We start from the raw sequence: 22,500 nt of genomic DNA on the forward strand, positions 1-22,500 counted from the left end.
TCCCTCTCTCTCTCTCTCTCCCCTCCCCTCTCTCTCTCTCTCTCGCGCTCTCTCTCTCTCTCGCGCTCTCTCTCTCTCTCCTCGCTCTCTCTCTCTCCGCTCTCTCTCTCTCGCGCTCTCTCTCTCTCTCTCTCTCTCTCTCGCTCTCTCTCTCTCTCTCTCTCTCTCTCTCTCTCTCTCTCTCTCTCTCCTTCTTGCTCTCCTCCCTCTCTCCCTCTCCCTCCCTCTCTCTCCTCTCTCTCTCTCTCTCTCTCTCTCTCTCTCTCTCTCTCTCTCTCTCTCTCTCTCTCTCTCTCTCCCTCTTGCTCTCTCCCTCTCTTCCTCTCCCTCCCTCTCTCTCTCTCTCTCTCCCTCCCTCTCTCTCTCTTCTCTCTCTCTCTCTCCTCTTCTCTCTCTCTCTCTCTCTCTCTTCTCTCTCTCTCTTCTCTCTCTCGCTCTCTCTGTTTTTCCTCTGTTGCTACAAAGGCCGGCCTGTCTCTCTATCTCCTGCTCCCTAGTCACAACAGTGCAACAACCAGGGCTGTGATGTTATCTCAACACACCACCGACCCGAGAGCAGATATGCCGTAGCTGATAAAGACTGTGGGCAAACACGAACACCCACCCACACACACGCCGGATACACAAACACCACATTCAACCTGGTCGCACAAACACCCCCCCCCCATTAAATGTGCCTGTCTCTCTAAACAGATGGACGCTGGGGATAAGATGTTTTACCCCTTATTTAAGATTGTAAAAACATGTAACCTTGTTGTGCCTTGAGTGGCAGGACTCCAGATCACGTGACAGCTGTGAGGGTGGAGCTGTGACGGGCAGTAAAGGTGCTGAGACTCATATCGATCCGGGTAGCATAGCGGTCTACTCCGCTGCTGCCTACCAACACGGGGATCGCCGGTTCGAATCCCCGTGTTACCTCCGGCTTGATCGGGCATCCCGACGCACACAACTGGGGTGGGAAGCCGGTTGTGGGGGTGCGTCCTGGTCGCTGCACTAGCGCCTCTTCTGGTTGGTCGGGGCGCCTGTTCGAGGGGGAGGGGGAACCGGGGGGGGAATAGCGTGATCCTCCCCTGGTGAAACTCCTCACTGTCAGGTGAAAAGAAGCGGCTGGCGACTCCACATGTATGGGAGGAGGCATGTGGTAGTCTGCAGCCCTCCCTGGGTCGGGAGAAGGGGTGGAGCAGCGACCGGGACGGCTCGGAAGGGTGGGGTAATTGGCCGGATACAACTGGGGAGAAAAGGGGGGGGGGGATATGCGTCCCTACTTCTAGAAAGTAATGTCGTTATAAGAAAAGGATAGGCTCCAGCACCCCCTGCCCCTGCACCCCCTGCTTATCCTGCTCTCAGGGCCACCCTGAGAGCAGGAATAAGCGGTTGGGAAAATGGACGGATATTTCAATATGGAAGTTTTTTCCGTGAGCGTGTGTGTTATCCTCCCCCCCCCCCCCTGCAAGTGTGAACACGTGACACTGAAAGCTGAAAATTTCCAAAATTTCCAGCGGTCGTCAACTTTCAACAACATCAACAAAAACGCAAACAGAGCTTCGTCAGGACCCCCTCACCCCCACCCCCACCCCCCATTCAGATGATCTCTGGAGGCATGGGAACGTCGCGGTCGTGAGACGGCCTTGAGGTGTCGATTCGGGGTTTAATTTGCCACACAGGTTTGTTGCACTTTGCAGACAATGAATATTAAACGCGGGCGAGGTAAATGGCGGTAATTGGTAATGGGACGTTCACGGGTAATTTTGAAGAGACCAAATCTGGACCCCGCGGAAAAGGGTCGCGTCTGCCGGCGGTGCAGGTATGTCGGTGGAGTCTCTGCAATTTGCCTGCTTCTGGCTGGATGGTGCCGGAAGTTGTCCGGAACAGATTGCTCCCAATCAAGCGTGACCAGAAATAATGTGTTCCCCAACGCCGGCGCCGCCGCACAATAAATACATGGAAAGGAGAGATTTCCCCAGAATGGCAGCGCGCCCGGGCGACCGGTCGGGACTTCCGGATGAATGAGGGATGGGCAGGGCACCGGCCGGCCGGCCGGCACGGGAAAAGGAGAAGAAAGGACAACTACGTGATGGGCACGCTGACATCACCGGGACAACACCACAGAGGAAGAGGGAGGACCACGTGACAGATGAAGAGAGAGAGAGATACGGGAAGAGTTAACAACAGGCAGAAGGGAGGCACGGCTGACCGGCGAGGAGAGGGAGGAGTACGTAACACACAGATGGAGAGACAGACAGGAAGCAGGAATAGCCAGGGAGGTGATAGACAGAAAGATAGACAGATGGATAGACAGGAAGAGACAGACAGGAAGCAGGAATAGTCAGGAGGTGATAGACAGAAAGATAGACAGATGGATAGACAAGAAGAGACAGACAGGAAGCAGGAATAGCCAGGGAGGTGATAGACAGAAAGATAGACAGATGGATAGACAGGAAGAGACAGACAGGAAGCAGGAATAGTCAGGGAGGTGATAGACAGAAAGATAGACAGATAGCTAGACAGGAAGAGACAGACAGGAAGCAGGAATAGCCAGGGAGGTGATAGACAGAAAGATAGACAGATGGATAGACAGGAAGAGACAGACAGGAAGCAGGAATAGCCAGGGAGGTGATAGACAGAAAGATAGACAGATAGCTAGACAGGAAGAGACAGACAGGAAGCAGGAATAGCCAGGGAGGTGATAGACAGAAAGATAGACAGATGGATAGACAGGAAGAGACAGACAGGAAGCAGGAATAGCCAGGGAGGTGATAGACAGAAAGATAGACAGATGGATAGACAGGAAGAGACAGGACAGGAAGCAGGAATAGCCAGGGAGGGTGATAGACAGAAAGATAGACAGATAGCTAGACAGGAAGAGACAGACAGGAAGCAGGAATAGTCAGGGAGGTGATAGACAGAAAGATAGACAGATAGCTAGACAGGAAGAGACAGACAGGAAGCAGGAATAGTCAGGGAGGTGATAGACAGAAAAATAGACAGATGGATAGACAGGAAGAGACAGACAGGAAGCAGGAATAGCCAGGGAGGTGATAGACAGAAAGATAGACAGATGGATAGACAGGAAGAGACAGACAGGAAGCAGGAATAGCCAGGGGAGGTGATAGACAGAAAGATAGACAGATGGATAGACAGGAAGAGACAGACAGGAGGCAGGAATAGCCAGGGAGGTGATAGACAGAAAGATAGACAGATGGATAGACAGGAAGAGACAGACAGGAGGCAGGAATAGCCAGGGAGGTGATAGACAGAAAGATAGACAGATAGACAGACAGGAAGAGACAGACGAGAAGCAGGAATAGCCAGGGAGGTGATAGACAGAAAGATAGACAGATGGATAGACAGGAAGAGACAGACAGGAAGCAGGAATAGCCAGGGAGGTGATAGACAGAAAGATAGACAGATGGATAGACAGGAAGAGACAGACAGGAAGCAGGAATAGCCAGGGAGGTGATAGACAGAAAGATAGACAGATGGATAGACAGGAAGAGACAGACAGGAAGCAGGAATAGCCAGGGAGGTGCAGCGTCACTCATCACTCTTAATCACCTGTCTATCCCCAACCACCTCTTAGATCTTAGATTGATAATCAGCACAACGCATGTGTGTGTGTGTGTGTGTGTGTGTGAGGACAGTGTGTGTGTGTGTGTGAGAGAGAGAGAGAGGACAGTGTGTGTGTGTGTGTGTGTGTGTGTGTGTGAGAGAGAGGACAGTGTGTGTGTGTGTGTGTGTGTGTGTGTGTGTGAGAGAGAGGACAGTGTGTGTGTGTGTGTGTGTGTGTGTGTGTGAGAGAGAGGACAGTGTGTGTGTGTGTGTGTGTGTGTGTGTGAGAGAGAGAGGACAGTGTGTGTGTGTGTGTGTGTGTGTGTGTGTGTGAGAGAGAGGACAGTGTGTGTGTGTGTGTGTGTGTGTGTGTGAGAGAGAGGACAGTGTGTGTGTGTGTGTGTGTGTGTGTGTGTGTGTGTGTGTGAGAGAGAGGACAGTGTGTGTGTGTGTGTGTGTGTGTGTGAGAGAGAGAGAGAGAGGACAGTGTGTGTGTGTGTGTGTGAGAGAGAGAGAGAGAGAGAGAGGACAGTGTGTGTGTGTGTGTGTGTGTGTGTGAGAGAGAGGACAGTGTGTGTGTGTGTGTGTGTGTGTGAGAGAGAGGACAGTGTGTGTGTGTGTGTGTGTGGTGTGTGTGAGAGAGAGAGAGGACAGTGTGTGTGTGTGTGTGAGAGAGAGAGAGAGAGAGAGGGACAGTGTGTGTGTGTGTGTGTGTGAGAGAGAGAGGACAGTGTGTGTGTGTGTGTGTGTGTGTGTGAGAGAGAGGACAGTGTGTGTGTGTGTGTGTGTGTGTGTGTGTGTGTGTGTGTGTGAGAGAGAGAGGACAGTGTGTGGTGTGTGCGTGTGTGTGAGAGAGAGGACAGTGTGTGTGTGTGTGTGTGTGTGAGGACAGTGTGTGTGTGTGTGTGTGTGTGTGAGAGAGAGAGAGAGAGAGGACAGTGTGTGTGTGGTGTGTGAGAGAGGACAGTGTGTGTGTGTGTGCGTGTTTTTGATGACTGTGTGTGTGTGCGTGTGTGTGTGAGAGAGAGAGAGAGAGAGAGAGAAAGACTGTGTGGTGTCTGTGTGTGTTTTTGAGGACTGTGTGTGTGTGTGTCTGTGTGTGTGTGTGTGTGTGTGTGTGTGTGAGGTCAGTGTGTGTGTGTGTGTGTGTGTGTGTGTGTGTGAGGTCAGTGTGTGTGTGTGTGTGTGTTAAGTGTGAATGACAGTGTGTGTTCTTACCTATGCAGTAACACAGAAGTATAGAGAGCAGCACCGACAGTCCTACTGCACTAAGGGCGGTACACCTGAAATGACACAAGAGCATGTTGGCCTTCCTGTAAGACATCTCCACATCACATCTCCACATCACATCCCCACATCACATCTCCACATCACATCTCCACACCACATCTCCACATCACATCTCCACATCACATCCCCACATCACATCCCCACATCACATCCCCACAGTCACATCTCCACATCACATCTCCACATCACATCCCACATCACATCTCCACATCACATCTCCACACCACATCTCCACATCACATCTCCACACCACATCTCCCACATCACATCTCCACATCACATCTCCACATCACATCTCCACATCAACATCTCCACATCACATCTCCACATCACATCTCCACATCACATCCCACATCACATGTCCACATCACATCCCCACATCACATCTCCACATCACATCTCCACATCACATCTCCACATCACATCCCCACATCACATCCCCACATCACATGTCCACATCACATCCCACATCACATCTCCACATCACATCTCCACACCACATCTCCACATCACATCTCCACATCACATCTCCACATCACATCTCCACACCACATCTCCACATCACATCTCCACATCACATCTCCACATCACATCCCCACATCACATCTCCACATCACATCTCCACACCACATCTCCACATCACATCTCCACACCACATCTCCACATCACATCTCCACATCACATCTCCACACCACATCTCCACACCACATCTCCACATCACATGTCCACATCACATCTCCACATCACATCTCCACATCACATGTCCACATCACATCCCCACATCACATCCCCACACCACATCCCCACACCACATCTCCACATCACATCCCCACATCACATCCCCACATCACATCTCCACATCACATCCCCACATCACATCTCCACATCACATCTCCACACCACATCTCCACATCACATCTCCACATCACATCTCCACATCACATCCCCACACCACATCTCCACATCACATCCCCACATCACATCCCCACATCACATCTCCACATCACATCTCCACATCACATCCCCACATCACATCTCCACATCACATCTCCACACCACATCTCCACATCACATCTCCACATCACATCTCCACATCACATCCCCACACCCACATCTCCACATCACATCTCCACATCACATCTCCACATCACATCCCCACATCACATCTCCACACCACATCTCCACACCACATCTCCACATCACATCTCCACATCACATCCCCACATCACATCTCCACACCACATCTCCACACCACATCTCCACATCACATCTCCACATCACATCTCCACACCACATCTCCACATCACATCCCCACATCACATCTCCACATCACATCTCCACATCACATCCCCACATCACATCTCCACATCACATCCCCACATCACATCTCCACACCACATCCCCACATCACATCTCCACACCACATCCCCACATCACATCTCCACACCACATCTCCACATCACATCCCCACATCACATCTCCACACCACATCCCCACATCACATCCCCACATCACATCTCCAAACCACATCCCCACATCACATCTCCACACCACATCCCCACATCACATCTCCACACCACATCCCCACATCACATCTCCACACCACATCCCCACACCACATCTCCACACCACATCCCCACATCACATCTCCACACCACATCCCCACATCACATCTCCAAATCACATCTCCAAATCACGACATAATGACATAATGACAACTATACAACAGCATAAACCAAATACAAACATGACATTACTGCTGAAAACAGAAATTGTGTTGCTAGAAGAACAACACAGTAGAAAACTAGGTGTAGGTGTTTGGCTGTGCAGACTCTCCAACCTTAATTCAAAAAATACACTTTAGTTTACACTGACAATTCACTTTATTTCATAAGGTGACCTTCTCAGTACAACACCATATCTTCTATTTGCAAACGATTAGTATACAACAACTTCTCAGCGATCAATACTACATACGAGGTGTAATTTTCCCTTGGTTTTGTGAGGCAGTCAGGCATGTTTAAATGTCAGTTTGTGTTTCAGCTCTTATTTTAAATGTCAGACAGCTGGCAAAATAAGAACATCAGCATACATGTTGATGTTTCCACTGAAGGACACACACAACACAACGCTGGATGGGGGGGGGGGGAGACGACTCTCTCTCTCTGTTATACCTCTCTCTCACTCTGTTACCTCCCTCTGTTATACCTCTCTCTCACTCTGTTACCTCCCTCTGTTATACCTCTCTCTCACTCTGTTACCTCCCTCTGTTATACCTCTCTCTCTGTCTTCTCTCTCTCTCATACCCCTCTCTCTCTCTGTTACCTCCCTCTGTTATACCTCTCTCTCTATCTTCTTTCTCTCTCTCATACCCCTCTCTCTCTCTGTTACCTCCCTCTGTTATACCTCTCTCTCTATCTTCTCTCTCTCTTATACCCCTCTCTCTCTCTGTTACCTCCCTCTGTTATACCTCTCTCTCTATCTTCTCTCTCTCTTATACCCCTCTCTCACTCTGTTACCTCCCTCTGTTATACCTCTCTCTCTATCTTCTTTCTCTCTCTTATACCCCTCTCTCACTCTGTTACCTCCCTCTGTTATACCTCCCTCTGTTATACCTCTCTCTCTATCTTCTTTCTCTCTCTTATACCCCTCTCTCACCCTGTTACCTCCCTCTGTTATACCTCTCTCTCTATCTTCTTTCTCTCTCTTATACCCCTCTCTCACTCTGTTACCTCCCTCTGTTATACCTCTCTCTCTATCTTCTTCCTCTCTCTTATACCTCTCTCAGCCTCTTATAGTACCTCTCTATTTATACCTCTTTCTCTTTATACCCGTCTCACTCTGTCATACCTCTCTCTCTATCTTCTTCCTCTCTCTTATACCCCTCTCTCACTCTCTTATACCTCTCTCTCTATCTTCTTTCTCTCTCTTATACCCCTCTCTCACTCTCTTATACCTCTCTCTCTATCTTCTTTCTCTCTCTTATACCTCTCTCAGCCTCTTATAGTACCTCTCTATTTATACCTCTTTCTCTTTATACCCGTCTCACTGTCATACCTCTCTCTCTTTTTACACTTCTTCCTCTCTCTTATACCCCTCTCTCACTGTTATACCTCTCTCTCACTCTGTTATACCTCTCTCTGTCTTTATACCTCACACTCTTATACCTCTCTCTCATACCTCTCTCACTCTCTTATATCTCTCTCTTTTTATACTTCTTTCTCTCTCTTATACCTCTCAGCCTCTTATACCTCTCTATTTATACCTCTTTCTCTTTTTACACTTCTTCCTCTCACCTCTCTCTCACTCTGCTATACTTCTCTGTATTTATACCCCTCTCTCTCTCACACTCATACCTCTCTCACTCTCTCATACCTCTCTCACTCTGTTAGACCTCTCTCTTTTTATACTTCTTTCTCTCTTATACCTCTCTCAGCCTCTTATAGTACCTCTCTATTTATACCTCTTTCTCTTTATACCCGTCTCTCACTCTGTTAGACCTCTCTCTCTTTTCACACTTCTTCCTCTCTCTTATACCTCTCTCTCACTCTGTTATACCTCTCTCTGTCTTTATATCCCTCTCTCTCACACACTCTGTTATACCTCTCTCTGTCTTTATACCTCTCTCTCTTATACCTCTCTCTCTTATACCGCTCTCACTCTCTTATATCTCTCAGCCTCTTATAGTACCTCTCTATTTATACCTCTTTCTCTTTTTACACTTCTTCCTCTCACCTCTCTCTCACTCTGCTATACTTCTCTGTATTTATACCCCTCTCTCTCACACTCATACCTCTCTCACTCTCTCATACCTCACTCTTATACCTCTCTCTCTTATACCTCTCTTTCTCTCTTAATAGCTCACTCTCTCGCTCTCTCTTAAATCCCCTTTCTTTATACCACTCTCACTCCCTCTCTCGCTCCCTCTCTCTCTCTTTATACCTCGCTCTCTCTCGTTACTCCTCTTAGTTGAAGAAGAGGTGGTGAGACCCACGGTGAAGGAGTGTCATGTGTATGTATGGTCCTGCGCTGTGGAGAAATCCCCGCTGCACGAGAGGAGAGGCACTTCCATACCGACCTGTTTTTAATTTCCTTCCCTCTGTTATCCAGGTCCAAATCTGTTATTGTTATTATTGTTATCTTATTCTGTTGTCGTCTCTTATCACTACGCTCTGTTATAGCTGACACCGCCACTTCGTGCAAAAGTGCATCGCGCTGCATTGCATATGAATGTGGGCAAATGCGACACATCAATCAAGCTTAATTGATTGACAGATTGAAGGGGAAGACGGAGTGGGCAGACGCATTGCGGAGGAAATAGAAAGAAAGAAAAACAGTGAGTCATCTTCACCTCCATGAGCAGTACTTGGAGGATTTCTTGAACTTGAAGGCAGAGCGTGATAAGGTGTTCCTTGGCAGCGGCCGGGTGGGCGGCGAGTAGACGGAGCCCGTCGCCATGGTATAGCCGGGGGTCGCTGTGGAGAAGAGGGGAGTGGTGCCTGTGCCTGTCTTAAAGAGGAAGTGCCTGGAGAGAGAGAGAGGGCGAGAGAGAGAGGGGGGGGGGGATAAAGAGGGGAGAGATAGAGAGGGTAATTACTTATGCACGTTAATATCAACGCGTTTTCAGGAGGTATTCTAAATAATGACCCCCTTTTCACCCAAAGGAGAAAAAGGAAGAATTTGGACTTGAGGATAAATGTGTGTGTGTGTGTGTGTGTGTGTAAAAGAGATTAATGTAAATGCAAATAAACGCTGTATTTGTATTTTCCCATTCACCACCTCTTGATCATCCAAGATGCACTCGAAGGAAATACTCAGTGTGACACACTCTCTGCTATATGATAACTAGCAAATGCTAATGTACCTCTACTACTTCATGTAGTACTACTATGATATTATTATGTAGCAAAAGTACAACTATTACTTCATATAGAACTACTATGATATGATTAATAGGTCGATGCACTACTACTACTTCATAGAGTACTACTATAAATGGATTATTACGTATCAAATGTACCACTACTATTTCTGCTACTACCGCTTCATATACTACTACTATGATAAGATTACAATGTAGAAAGTGTACTACTACTAGTAATACTACTGCTAACAATATTATTATTTGATGTAGTACTATTATATGATTACTATGTAGCAAATGTATTACTACTCATATAGCAATACCATAGTAATCATATTGTAGTACTATAATAAGTAGCAGTACTACCATCACATCATTGTAGTACCTCTACTTCATATAATGCTACCAAAATGTGATAGCTATTTAGCAAATGCATTATTACTACTACTTCATATAATAATAATAATAATAATAATAATAATAATATAGCACTTTTGTAAAACAATGCCACAAAGCGCTTCACAAAAAAAAACAAAAAACAGACAAGGCAAAAAAGAGGAAGAACAAACATATTAGAGCAAAAACAAAAACATCATAAATATCAAACATAATACCAGGATGATTATTCTGTAGTAAATGTATGAGTACTAATACGACATACATTACTAGTGCTGTATAGTGCCAGTTGTTAACACTTGAGTTTACGTATTGCTGACTGTCTTAAAAACTCTTGACGTGTGTAAATTATATAATTATGTGAACGGCAGAACCTCTCTTTATTTTATTTATTTTTTGTTCTTTTTTGTAGTTCCTTTTTCTTTCATTTCATATTTTATTTTCCTCATAACCCCTGGCATATATATGTCTGTATATATTGGTGCTGATTGATTGATGTTGTTTAGTCTTGCAATTTATACATAAAATGTGTTAAAAAAATTATATATTTGTTAAAGCAATTTATAAATAAAATTTGTTAAAGCAATTTAAAAGTAAAATTTGCTAAAACAATGACAAATTTGTTAAAGCAATTTATAGATAAAATTTGTTAAAAACCGTGCAGCAGCTGAGACAGTATATTTTTCCACATTTTAACAGTCCAATTAAAAAGTATAAATACAGCACAAAAATGGGCTAACAAATGTATGTTGCAGTTCGCCTTTATTGAAATCCTACATTTAGCAAAAATAAATGAATGAAAAATAATCGAATCCCCAAATTGAAACAGAATACCTACTGTAAAACCTAACAGTACATCTTAATAAAAGAAGCAAGTTAACACAACTTAATCTTGGAAAAAAGTTGGAGTCACTCATTCCCATGAATTTAACCGAACTCAAACATGAATTGTTGAAGTAATAACTCAGTTGTTTTGAGTGTACTTATATTTTTGGAACATTTTTAGTATTGGTGACATAATTCCAGTTTGTTCCATTGACTCGTTTTGTTTAAATTGACTTTATTTCATCCCAAAAATGTTGAGTAGCTACAACAAAGTTTCAAGTTGTCTCAACTAGAAAGTAATAATTTCCTTTAGTGGAAGAAAGCCGAGTAACTGAAACTTAAGCGGTAGCACTTGTGTAAAGAAAATCCATTTAAGTTAGTCTTACTTCATTCAGATAAATTCTATTAACACATTTTAATAAGCTTAGAGAAATGCTACATGTGAGCGCAAAATACTTGTTAGTTTTAAGTTCAGTGAAATGAATGGAATTAGCATATTAACTTTATTTACCCATGTTACCCTAACAATAAACACTGGCGCTACTTGTAAGCAAATCAAAGAATTTTTCATGCTTAAATTGTTTGAGTTAATAAACTTAAATGGTTTAAGGAAATCGGTTTCTTCAAATGCTCTGAGTTGAAGTAACTCATGGGGTTTTACAGTGTAGGGTCCAGCCTGAGATGAGCAACTACACACTGTGTCATGTATGATGATACACAATACGAGATGAGCTACATACTGTGTCATGTATAATGATACACAATATGAGATGAGCTACATACTGTGTCATGTATAATGATACACAATATGAGATGAGCTACATACTGTGTCATGTATGATGATACACAATACGAGATGAGTTACATATTGTGTCTTGTATGATGATACACAATACGAGATGAGTTACATATTGTGTCATGTATGATGATACACAATATGAGATGAGTTACATACTGTGTCATGTATGATGATACACAATATGAGATGAGTTACATACTGTGTCATGTATGATGATACACAATACGAGATGAGCTACATACTGTGTCATGTATGATGATACACAACATGAGATGAGTTACATACTGTGTCATGTATGATGATACACAATATGAGATGAGTTACATACTGTGTCATGTATGATGATACACAATACGAGATGAGCTACATACTGTGTCATGTATGATGATACACAACATGAGATGAGTTACATACTGTGTCATGTATGATGATACACAATATGAGATGAGTTACATACTGTGTCATGTATGATGATACACAATATGAGATGAGCTACATACTGTGTCATGTATAATGATGATACACAATATGAGATGAGCTACATATTGTGTCTTGTATGATGATACACAATGAGATGAGCTACATACTGTGTCATGTATGATGATACACAATATGAGATGAGCTACATACTGTGTCATGTATGATAATACACAATGAGATGAGCTACATACTGTGTCATGTATGATGATACACAATATGAGATGAGTTACATATTGTGTCTTGTATGATGATACACAATATGAGATGAGCTACATACTGTGTCATGTATAATGATGATACACAATATGAGATGAGTTACATATTGTGTCATGTATGATGATACACAATACGAGATGAGTTACATATTGTGTCTTGTATGACGATACACAATATGAGATGAGCTACATACTGTGTCATGTATGATGATACACAATATGAGATGAGTTACAACTGTGTCATGTATGATAATACACAATATGAGATGAGTTACATATTGTGTCTCATGTAACCTTTGTATCTCCAAATGGGGCCTTTCTTTTAGGTATTATTGAATGAGGTCACTGCAAAACTTCCATAGGATGCACTGAGAAAAAAAACCCAAACCAAAACAAACAAACAAAACGTGTTTGTCTGTCGAACACAACCGCCCTGTCCCCGTCAGTACGAACAGTGTAGTCTTTGGAGGCAAAAGTCCTCAGTGGTGAAAATATGAGCGGCTAATATGCCAGGAGTAATTACCAAGGTCACAATGTCTAATTAACGACAGAGCCCCGGCTAACAAGTGTCTGTAATTACAATTAGAACGCTCTCTAACGAGGCTCTGTGATTAACAATTAAAACCTATTATAACAAGGGCCCTTCAATTATTACCTGCCTCCAGGCAGCCGGGGAGGAGAGACGGTGAGGGTGAATGGAGAGACAGAGAGAGAGAGACAGAGAGAGAGAGAGAGCAACACAGACAAAGAGAGAGAGACAGACAGAGAGAGAGAGACAGAGAGAGAGAGACAGACAGAGAGAGACAGAGAGAGAGAGAGAGAGCGAGACAGAGACAAAGAGAGAGAGACAGACAGAGAGAGACAGACAGAGAGAGAGAGACAGACAGAGAGAGACAGAGAGAGAGAGACAGACAGAGAGAGACAGAGAGAGAGAGAGAGAGCGAGACAGAGACAAAGAGAGAGAGACAGACAGAGAGAGACAGACAGAGAGAGAGAGACAGACAGAGAGAGACAGACAGAGAGAGAGAACGAGACAGAGACAAAGAGAGAGAGACAGACAGAGAGAGAGAGACAGAGAGAGAGAGAGACAGAGACAAAGAGAGAGAGACAGACAGAGAGAGCGAGACAAAGAGACGGTAAAACTAAAAATCAGTGACAAGTGACTCTTCTGTGTAGTGCCGTCATGCTGTTGCCAAACGAAGTGATTTATTAAATGGAGAACGTCCCTTTTAAAGCCTCGTTAGACCGTCTATAGATGCGCTGATGGTCAGCCACCATGTGCCAGTCTCCCTTTTGTTTGCGGTCCCTAAAGATCAAATCTGTTTTGTCCTGTGATGAAAGAGACTTTCTCCTCAAACCTCTAAAGACTCCCATCCCACGCCGTCACATGTCGACGCTGTTGAGCTAGCGTGGCCGTATGACGGGGGAGGAGCCCTTCCCCGTCTGGGGGAAACACAGCAGGTTGGCCACTGCCGAACTTTGACCCTGAACTCAACCCCAAACTGGCCACCCAACACCGTCCACGACTAGTGGTTTTAAACCCAACCAGCTCTGCTGTCCCCCTTTTTCTCCCCATTTGTACTTGGCCAACTACCCCACTCTGCTGAGCCGTCCCGGTCTCTGCTCCACCCCCTCTGCTGATCCGGGGAGGGCTGCAGACCACCACATGCCTCCTCCCATACATGTGGAGTCACCAGCTGCTTCTTTTCACCTGACGGTGAGGAGTTTCACCAAGGGGACGTGGCACGTGGGAGGATCACGCTACTCTCCCCAGTCCCCCCCCGACCGGCCAGAGGAGGCGCTACTGCAGCGACCAGGACACATACCCACATCCGGCTTCCCACCCGCAGACACGGCCAATTGTGTCTGTAGGGACGCCCGACCAAGCCGGAAGTAACGCGGGGATTCGAACCGACGATACCTGTGTTGGTAGGCATCAGAATAGATCTCTACGCTACCCGGAGACCCCCCCCAAGTCTTTATTTTTAACTCTATTTCCTGTGTACATAATAGTCCTAGGCCTTTTAATTACCCCCATCTGCTCCAATCAATTTTTATGATGCCCCAGCAATTCAGCTTCCCCACAGACTCATTATGGTCCATCGTCTATTGACCTTCATGTAAATCCCCCGGGTCCACCTGGGGTCCGGTGAACTCCAGACACAGGATCAGACCAAACACTAATCACTCATCCCGCCCTTCATTCTACATGCTCACCTGGTCTCCGCCCCCTCATCGCTATCACCCAATGATCTTTCTCGTTTGGTGGGCGGGTTTGTCTGCCAGCCAATGGCGAGCTTGCTGATGATGTGACCCGTCGCATCTTTTTGCTGGCATTAGTCTACACCGCTAAGCCGCCACCACCGGGGGGCCCTCTACCATATCAACTGTCACCAGCGATGCCACGTCTTCTAAATACTGTCTTTAACGTGGTGCTCACGTCACTTCCTCGGGGTGTAGCTCCTCATTAAAGCTGATCCAGCTGGGAGGCGGAGACAACTGAACGCCTCCAAACGAAGGGAAAGCGATGCGGCGCCAGCTGGTTTTCTCGTTCTTAAGTAGGACGTCCGACCGAAACGCCGGCGGGGGGCGGGCGGAAGGCCCCCACGTGCATCAACTGTGGATGGCACCGTCAGGGTACTGAAATAATCCCACTACTGGAATGGCGGCACGGTGGCGCAGTGGTTAGCGCGGTCCCCCTCACAGCAAGAAGGTCCTGGGTTCGAGCCCCGGGGTAGTCCACCTCGGGGGTCGTCCCGGGTCGTCCTCTGTGTGGAGTTTGCATGTCCTCCCCGTGTCTACGTGGGTTTCCTCCGGGTGTTGTGTATTCTAGGTTGTTGATCTGGTCCTGATACACAAACAGAACCAGGCCGGTGGTCCAGCTAAAGCGAGGGGAGCAGCAGCAGCAGCGGCACACGGAGGGCTGGGAACATGCCAGCGTGCGAGTTTTAGGAATCGATGACCTGGTGGGCATCAAATCACTTCCAGCCTGCCGGCCCTCCCCCACCTCCTCGCTTATCTGTTTGGTGGTTGCGGGGCCTCCTGTTGGGTCGGCCCGTCTTTTTCAACCAAGCGTCCGTCTCTCGCCGCCTGACAGACGCTCATGTCAGTTGTTTTTAACGTTCAACATATAATTATCAGGAGCTTCAAGAACATGCTAGCATACTATATACATGCTAACTAACACATATATCTACACCAGGGGTGTCAAACTCCAGGCCTCGAGGGCCGCAGTGTCTGCAGGTATTTGTAGCAACCGTGCACTACACCACCTGATTTAACTAATTAGCTCACCTCCTGGATCAAGGAGGGAAAGGAACTAGTTTAATCAGGTGGTGTAGTGCATGGTTGCAACAAATACCTGCAGACACTGCGGCTCTCGAGGCCTGGAGTTTGACACCCCTGATCTAAACTAACACATATATCTAAACTAACATATATGTCTAAACTAAAATAAATAAAAAATCACTGTCCAAGAGAGGGAACGCCAGGATGACTGTCGGAACTGCCGGTCTGCATGGGCTAGCAGCTAGCTTAGCCTGCCCCGCTTCCACATCCTGTCAGACCACCCTCGGTGTTTCCTCCAGGCAGGGCCGTGGTCCCTGGGCCCACCGGACGCGGCAGACCAAGCTCTCCCAGCCGATCCAGCGCCAGCTCCCCCAGCCTGGGAACGTTGCCGGGAACGCTCAAGCCTGTATGAAGATGCAGGCCTTCTTCATCGGCGAGAAGGTGGTTTGGTGTTCCCGTTACCGACCTGCACCTTCCATCCATCCATCCAGCATGCCTTATTCCCCCTCTCCTCTCTGCTCTTTCCCAACTTTGTCCTCTGTGAATGTCAGATTTTGCTCTGTGGTGTGACGTCTGGTCTTGTTCAGATGCCGTGTCGTGTGGCGTGTGCGATCCCGGCGGCTGCTTTGGCGGGAGTGGACGGTCTGCTTTAAAACACGCCGGTGCGACACATGCGAGAACCACGGCTGCAATGCCTCAGCAAACATTTAGAGACAAACAGCCAGAAGAACTGGGAAGTATAGTAGTACGTTTAACATATCTGAATAAAACACTGTAACGACCACGGATGACTAGACTCACTAGCCCTTGGCTAACGGGCCGGACCCTTTAGTCGACTGGTTAGCCCAGTCGCCCATGGTGCGGGCGACTCGGGTTCGCGTCCCGGCTGCCCGCTGGATTCACTACAATATATTGAGATATGTGGTGTTGGAAACCTGCTCTTTTCTTTAGCGTTTTCTGCACACCTCACACAGCATCTTCTTTTTAACCACGCAAGTTTGCAGCTGAACGAAACACACACACACACACACACACACACACACACACACACACACACACACGCAAGCTTCCAACACTGTCCTCACTTGTCTCTGTGTTGAAAACCTGACGGAAATAGAAACAACCCAGACTGAAGCGCACGTCAGCCGCTGTGCAGGGGCAGAGAGAATTTACCGCCATCACGACGGCGTCTGGGGCAGCATTTGTACAGCCAACGGTGTAATCACACACGCAGCTGACATTTGGATTTCCTGGCTCCGCCAACCGACAAGGTAGCAGCCAGCATGAGGCCAAACTTCAGGCTTCGAAACGCTCCTTCGGTAAACCAGCGGGCGCCTTTTCTCTCTTCTGTTCCACCGCCTTCCTCTGACCACTTCCTCTGACTACTTCCTCTGACCACTTCCTCTGACCACTTCCTCTGACCACTTCCTCTGACTACTTCCTCTGACTACTTCCTCTGACCACTTCCTCTGACCACTTCCTCTGACTACTTCCTCTGACCACTTCCTCTGACCACTTCCACTGACTACTTCCTCTGACCACTTCCACTGACTACTTCCTCTGACCACTTCCACTGACCACTTCCTCTGACCACTTCCTCTGACTACTTCCTCTGACCACTTCCTCTGACCACTTCCACTGACTACTTCCTCTGACCACTTCCACTGACTACTTCCTCTGACCACTTCCTCTGACCACTTCCACTGACTACTTCCTCTGACCACTTCCACTGACTACCTCCTCTGACTACTTCCTCTGACCACTTCCTCTGACCACTTTCTTTGACCACTTCCACTGACCACTTCCTCTGACCACTTCCACTGACTACTTCCTCTGACCACTTCCACTGACTACTTCCTCTGACTACTTCCTCTGACCACTTCCTCTGACCACTTCCTCTGACCACTTCCACTGACTACTTCCTCTGACCACTTCCTCTGACCACTTCCTCTGACCACTTCCACTGACTACTTCCTCTGACCACTTCCACTGACTACTTCCTCTGACTACTTCCACTGACCACTTCCTCTGACCACTTCCACTGACTACTTCCTCTGACGACTTCCTCTGACCACTTCCACTGACCACTTCCACTGACTACTTCCTCTGACCACTTCCTCTGACCACTTCCTCTGACCACTTCCTCTGACCACTTCCACGTTCTCTCTGTGCAACGAGTATGTGTGTGTATTGTCGAGAATCTGGCAATACGACACGTATCACGATACAGGGGTTATGATTCGATATATCGCGATACAGCAAGAAAGGCGATATATGGCAATTTCGCAGGCCTGTGTTCTTTGTGCTTATGCTACTTCCTGTCTCCGTTTACGCTGTTGGGTTGGAGTGGAAGAGTCAAACGGCTGAAGATGGATTACAACACTGCCATCTAGCGGTCGTGGGCGGTTACACACGAAAATCAACATAGTGGCGTTGAGAATCGATACAGTATCACAAAAGATAACACTGCAATACTCAAGTGTATCCATATTTTCTTACACCCCTAGGGTGTGTGTGTGTGTGTGTGTGTGTGTGTGTGTGTGACAAAGAGAAACAGAGCAAAGTGCAAGATAGCCATCGGGGCCAAAACACTTAATTGAACAGCCTGATGTATTCTCCTCTATCTTCATCACATCACATCACATCTAACTGCGTTCTCTTCTTCTTCCTCTTCATTTCTGCAGGGGATGCATGGACATAATATGTGTGTGTGTGTGTGTGTGTGTGTGTGTGTGTGTGTGTATATATATATCTATGTGTTATTTAGTTAGTCAACTCAGTATTTGCAGCCCGTGCGTTCCCCCACAGGCTGCTGGCGGCGGGGGAGAGAGACAGACGGCCTGGCAACAGCGTCGGAGCCTATGGATGGATTACACGTCCAGGCCCACGTCTGTCAAGTCTGTGACGGTCGTCTTCGATACGAGTTTCAGACGCTCGGCTAATGGAGGGTTTCCGTCCAAAAACCACCAGAACAAATCAACCGGCAAATGGGCAGATAAGCATGACCGAGCTACTTACCCCACACCCAGCGGGACACACGATCTAAACCCCTTCATACATTTTAAAGGCAGTAAATATGAAGTGTGTCTATTAAACACTAACGTTAATGATTATCTCATATACGAGCATTGTATAACGTGGTGTACGATGCACATACAGTGCACAATACCAATTTCCGTCATCTAACTGTATGACCAAAGGTTGTTTTCCAAAATTAATCTCCACTCCCCAAATCCAAAGACGATACTAGCTACTGATATTTTTGTAAGTTTCCTTTATTAATCCCCTTGGAAAATCCAGTTACTGCAAATTAAGAACTGGGGTTGGTCCCTGGCTGCCGCCCTCGTGCTGCACCCGGGGACCAACCCCAGTTCTTTTCCCACTGCCTTGCTCAGGGGCACAGTCAGGAGTTTTAACCCTAACACGCATGTTTCTTTTGATGGTGGGAGGAAACCGGAGCACCCGGAGAAAACCCCATCATCATGACATTTATATAACGCTTGGACAACCCCAGGGTTTGAACCCAGGACCTACTTGCTGTGACGCGACAGCGCTAGCCACTGGGCCACCGCGCCGCCAGTTACTCAGCTAATTGAAAAAGAAAGCGAGGAAGGGTTTAAACTGATACTTTGGGACAGTCATTGCCATGGACCGGGTCGCGACACAGGAGATTTTTATTTTGGGTCCCCAAATAAATTTGCAGAATGTGTCTTTTACGTAAGGTTTACACCTGCAGTACATCTCCGCGCCACACGAGGGAGCTCGTTGGTATTTCTACCACGCGGTTTCCGCCGGAAACTGGAGCAGAACGCCAGAAAGCAGGCGGGCCCAGCTATCACGTCAGCAAGGTGTTGGTCAAATCAGCATGCGCAGTAGGACGTGTGGACAACACCCTATTCAGGATGAGTAAGCAGCACATAGTGGACTAATGAGGCCTGACGTGGAATAGACCTGATGTGGTTCACCACCTGACTGACTGACTGAGTGTCTGATAACAACAGCTGCACTTAAACACGAGACGACTTGTCCCGGTAACGCACACCAGCCTTTCACAAGACCTTCACCAAGAAGCCCGTTTCCATGGTACTGCAGGCTCGTATTGTTCTGACAGTTTTACTAACGATATTGACTCTAATAAGAAAGGCGAGCATCCACTCTGTTTGCTTTACTGACGAGAGGGCAAAAACAGTCTGTTAACTCCACTTAAATGCCCTTAACAGCATTCAGCATGTATGTTTTCAACAACACGTGTATGAAACGAAGTCGGGACCTTTCTCACGGTTATCTCTTCAATATGGCTGCGTCGCTACTCAAGGTAATGGAACCTACAAAAAGACTCGCTGGAGGTTAGCGATGTCGCCTTGGGGTGCAGTACACCCCGGATCGAACCCCGCAGCGGGAGGAAACTATGCTGGCTTACAGTAATGTGAGGTGTTGTGGGAGGCCGGACAATGGTCAGGAACGCCGCTCATTTATGCACAAATCCCCTCCTCACGATTTATAGATAAGGCGTGTTGGGAACTGGGTCACGATGGGTTGTTCTTAAAAAGCGGGTCCCCACAAAACCAGTTTGGGGTACACTGCTTCAGGCTCATCTCTTTTTGCCCCCACAACCGTCACCTTTCATTACAAAGGAGGGCAGAAATGGAGGGAAGGTAACGAGCCACCGTTTCACATCAGCACCGTGGGGGAATGAGAGTCAGCAGAGAAGACAAGTCCGGTTCATGTGGTTGGGTGTAAACTCACAGCCGTGTTGGGGATTCAGACCAGATTCCGGTGGAGGGCCGGACCAGACGGAGACACGTCACCTCGGCGCTCCTGCAGCGCTGGAGGTTTGACCAGGAAGGCCGGACGGACCGAGTCCCTGCTCTCGAGACACCAGATTAGAAGCATTCCTTAATGCTAACATAACGGGAACATAACGGGAACAACACCGCTCCCACCAGACGGCGTCCGTAACATAATAGCCGTGTGTGTGCGCACCGTGTCTGGGTGTGTGTTTAGGTCGGGCTCGACAATAGCAGCGACACAAAGAGGTTACGGATCGTAAAGTGAACAATGAGTGGAACTAATGTGTGCTTAACAGATGCTGTGTACGGCTGCCACGACCAGCGTCCACACAACACACCAGCCAGATGGCACAAGGCCCCGCAACACAGTTCTGTATCCTCCTGTAACGCTATGCATACATTATATCCCCCAAATACCAACGTTTTTACAAATGGTGGGTCGGAAGCCAGAGCTACTCCAGAAGACAGTTTGCAGCCACCATCACCGTCAGAGACATAGTGGCTTCCCGACCTCATAACAGCAGTAAGGGGAACGTAGCGACGTCATTACAGCAGTAAGGGGAACGTAGCGACGTCATAACCGCAGTAACAGGACAATAGTGACGTCATAACAGCAGCAAGAGGACAGTAGCGACGTCATAACAGCAGTAAGAGGACAGTATTGACATCATAACAGCTGCAAGAGGACAGTAGCGACATCATAACAGCAGTAAGAGGACAGTATTGACATCATAACAGCTGCAAGAGGACAGTAGCGACATCATAACAGCAGTAAGAGGACAGTATTGACATCATAACAGCTGCAAGAGGACAGTAGCGACATCATAATAGCAGTAAGCGGAGAGTAGCGACGTCATAACAGCAGTAAGAGGACAGTAGCGACGTCATAACAGCAGTAAGGGGAACGTAGCGACGTCATTACAGCAGCAAGAGGACAGTAGCGATGTCATAACAGCAGTAAGAGGACAGTAGTGACGTCATAACAGCAGTAAGAGGACAGTAGCGACGTCATAACAGCAGTAAGGGGACAGTAGTGACATCATAACCGCAGTAAGAGGACAGTAGCAACAGCAGGATGTAATAAATGACTTGTTCTGTTGTTAAAACTCTGCAGCACAGATGTTTTCTGAAGCACTTATCTCACCAGCACATCACAAGTACTCTTTATAGATGGACAGACAGACAGACAGACAGACAGACAGACAGACAGACAGACAGACAGACAGATAGATAGATAGGTTGATAGATGGATAGCTATATACTATATATATATATATATATATAGATAGATAGATAGATAGATAGATAGATAGATAGATAGATAGATAGATAGATAGATAGATAGATAGATAGATAGATAGATAGATAGATAGATGATAAGATATAGACAGCTAGCTAGCTAGAGATATATAGATAAACAGATGATATGTATATATGTATATATAGATAGATAGATAGATAGATAGATAGACAGATAGACAGATAGATAGATAGATAGATAGATAGATAGATAGATAGATAGATAGATAGATAGATAGATAGACAGATAGATAGATAGATAGATAGATAGATAGATAGATAGATAGATAGATAGATAGATAGATAGATAGATAGATAGATAGATAGATAGATAGATAGATAGATAGACAGATAGATAGATAGATAGATAGATAGATAGATAGATAGATAGATAGATAGATAGATAGATAGATAGATAGATAGATAGATAGATAGATAGATAGATAGTGATGTTATTGTTGGTATGTCATTGTGAACATATGATATTAGATGGTATGTGTGTGGGCACATGTCTCTCTCTCTTTGTCTCAGTATGAATGACAGAGACACCTGTTCGTCCCAGTAGCTGCCATGGGGGGGTGGGCCTCCCTCCCTCCCTCCACTCAACAGGTGTGTCAGGGAGAAAGAGAGGGGCTGTCTGAGAGGAGATTATGTGTCTACGGCTGAATCTGTGTGTGTGTGTGTGGGGTGGGGGGAGGGGGGTGG

At 46.7% G+C, this 22,500-nt stretch overlaps 1 protein-coding gene across 1 annotated transcript in view; it reads right to left on the bottom strand.

Moving 5' to 3' along the window:
• Positions 1-22,500, bottom strand: part of LOC130113077 (teneurin-3-like) — a 380,798-nt gene that overhangs the window by 201,180 nt on the left and 157,118 nt on the right. The window contains exons 7-8 of the mRNA XM_056280588.1: positions 9,191-9,364; positions 4,768-4,832 (exon numbers count right to left, since the gene is read on the bottom strand). Coding sequence (XP_056136563.1) covers positions 4,768-4,832; positions 9,191-9,364 — 239 coding nt within the window. The remainder of the gene's footprint in view (positions 1-4,767; positions 4,833-9,190; positions 9,365-22,500) is intronic.

This window comes from Lampris incognitus, chromosome 5 (genome assembly GCF_029633865.1).
Source record: "Lampris incognitus isolate fLamInc1 chromosome 5, fLamInc1.hap2, whole genome shotgun sequence".
Taxonomy (NCBI): domain Eukaryota; kingdom Metazoa; phylum Chordata; class Actinopteri; order Lampriformes; family Lampridae; genus Lampris; species Lampris incognitus.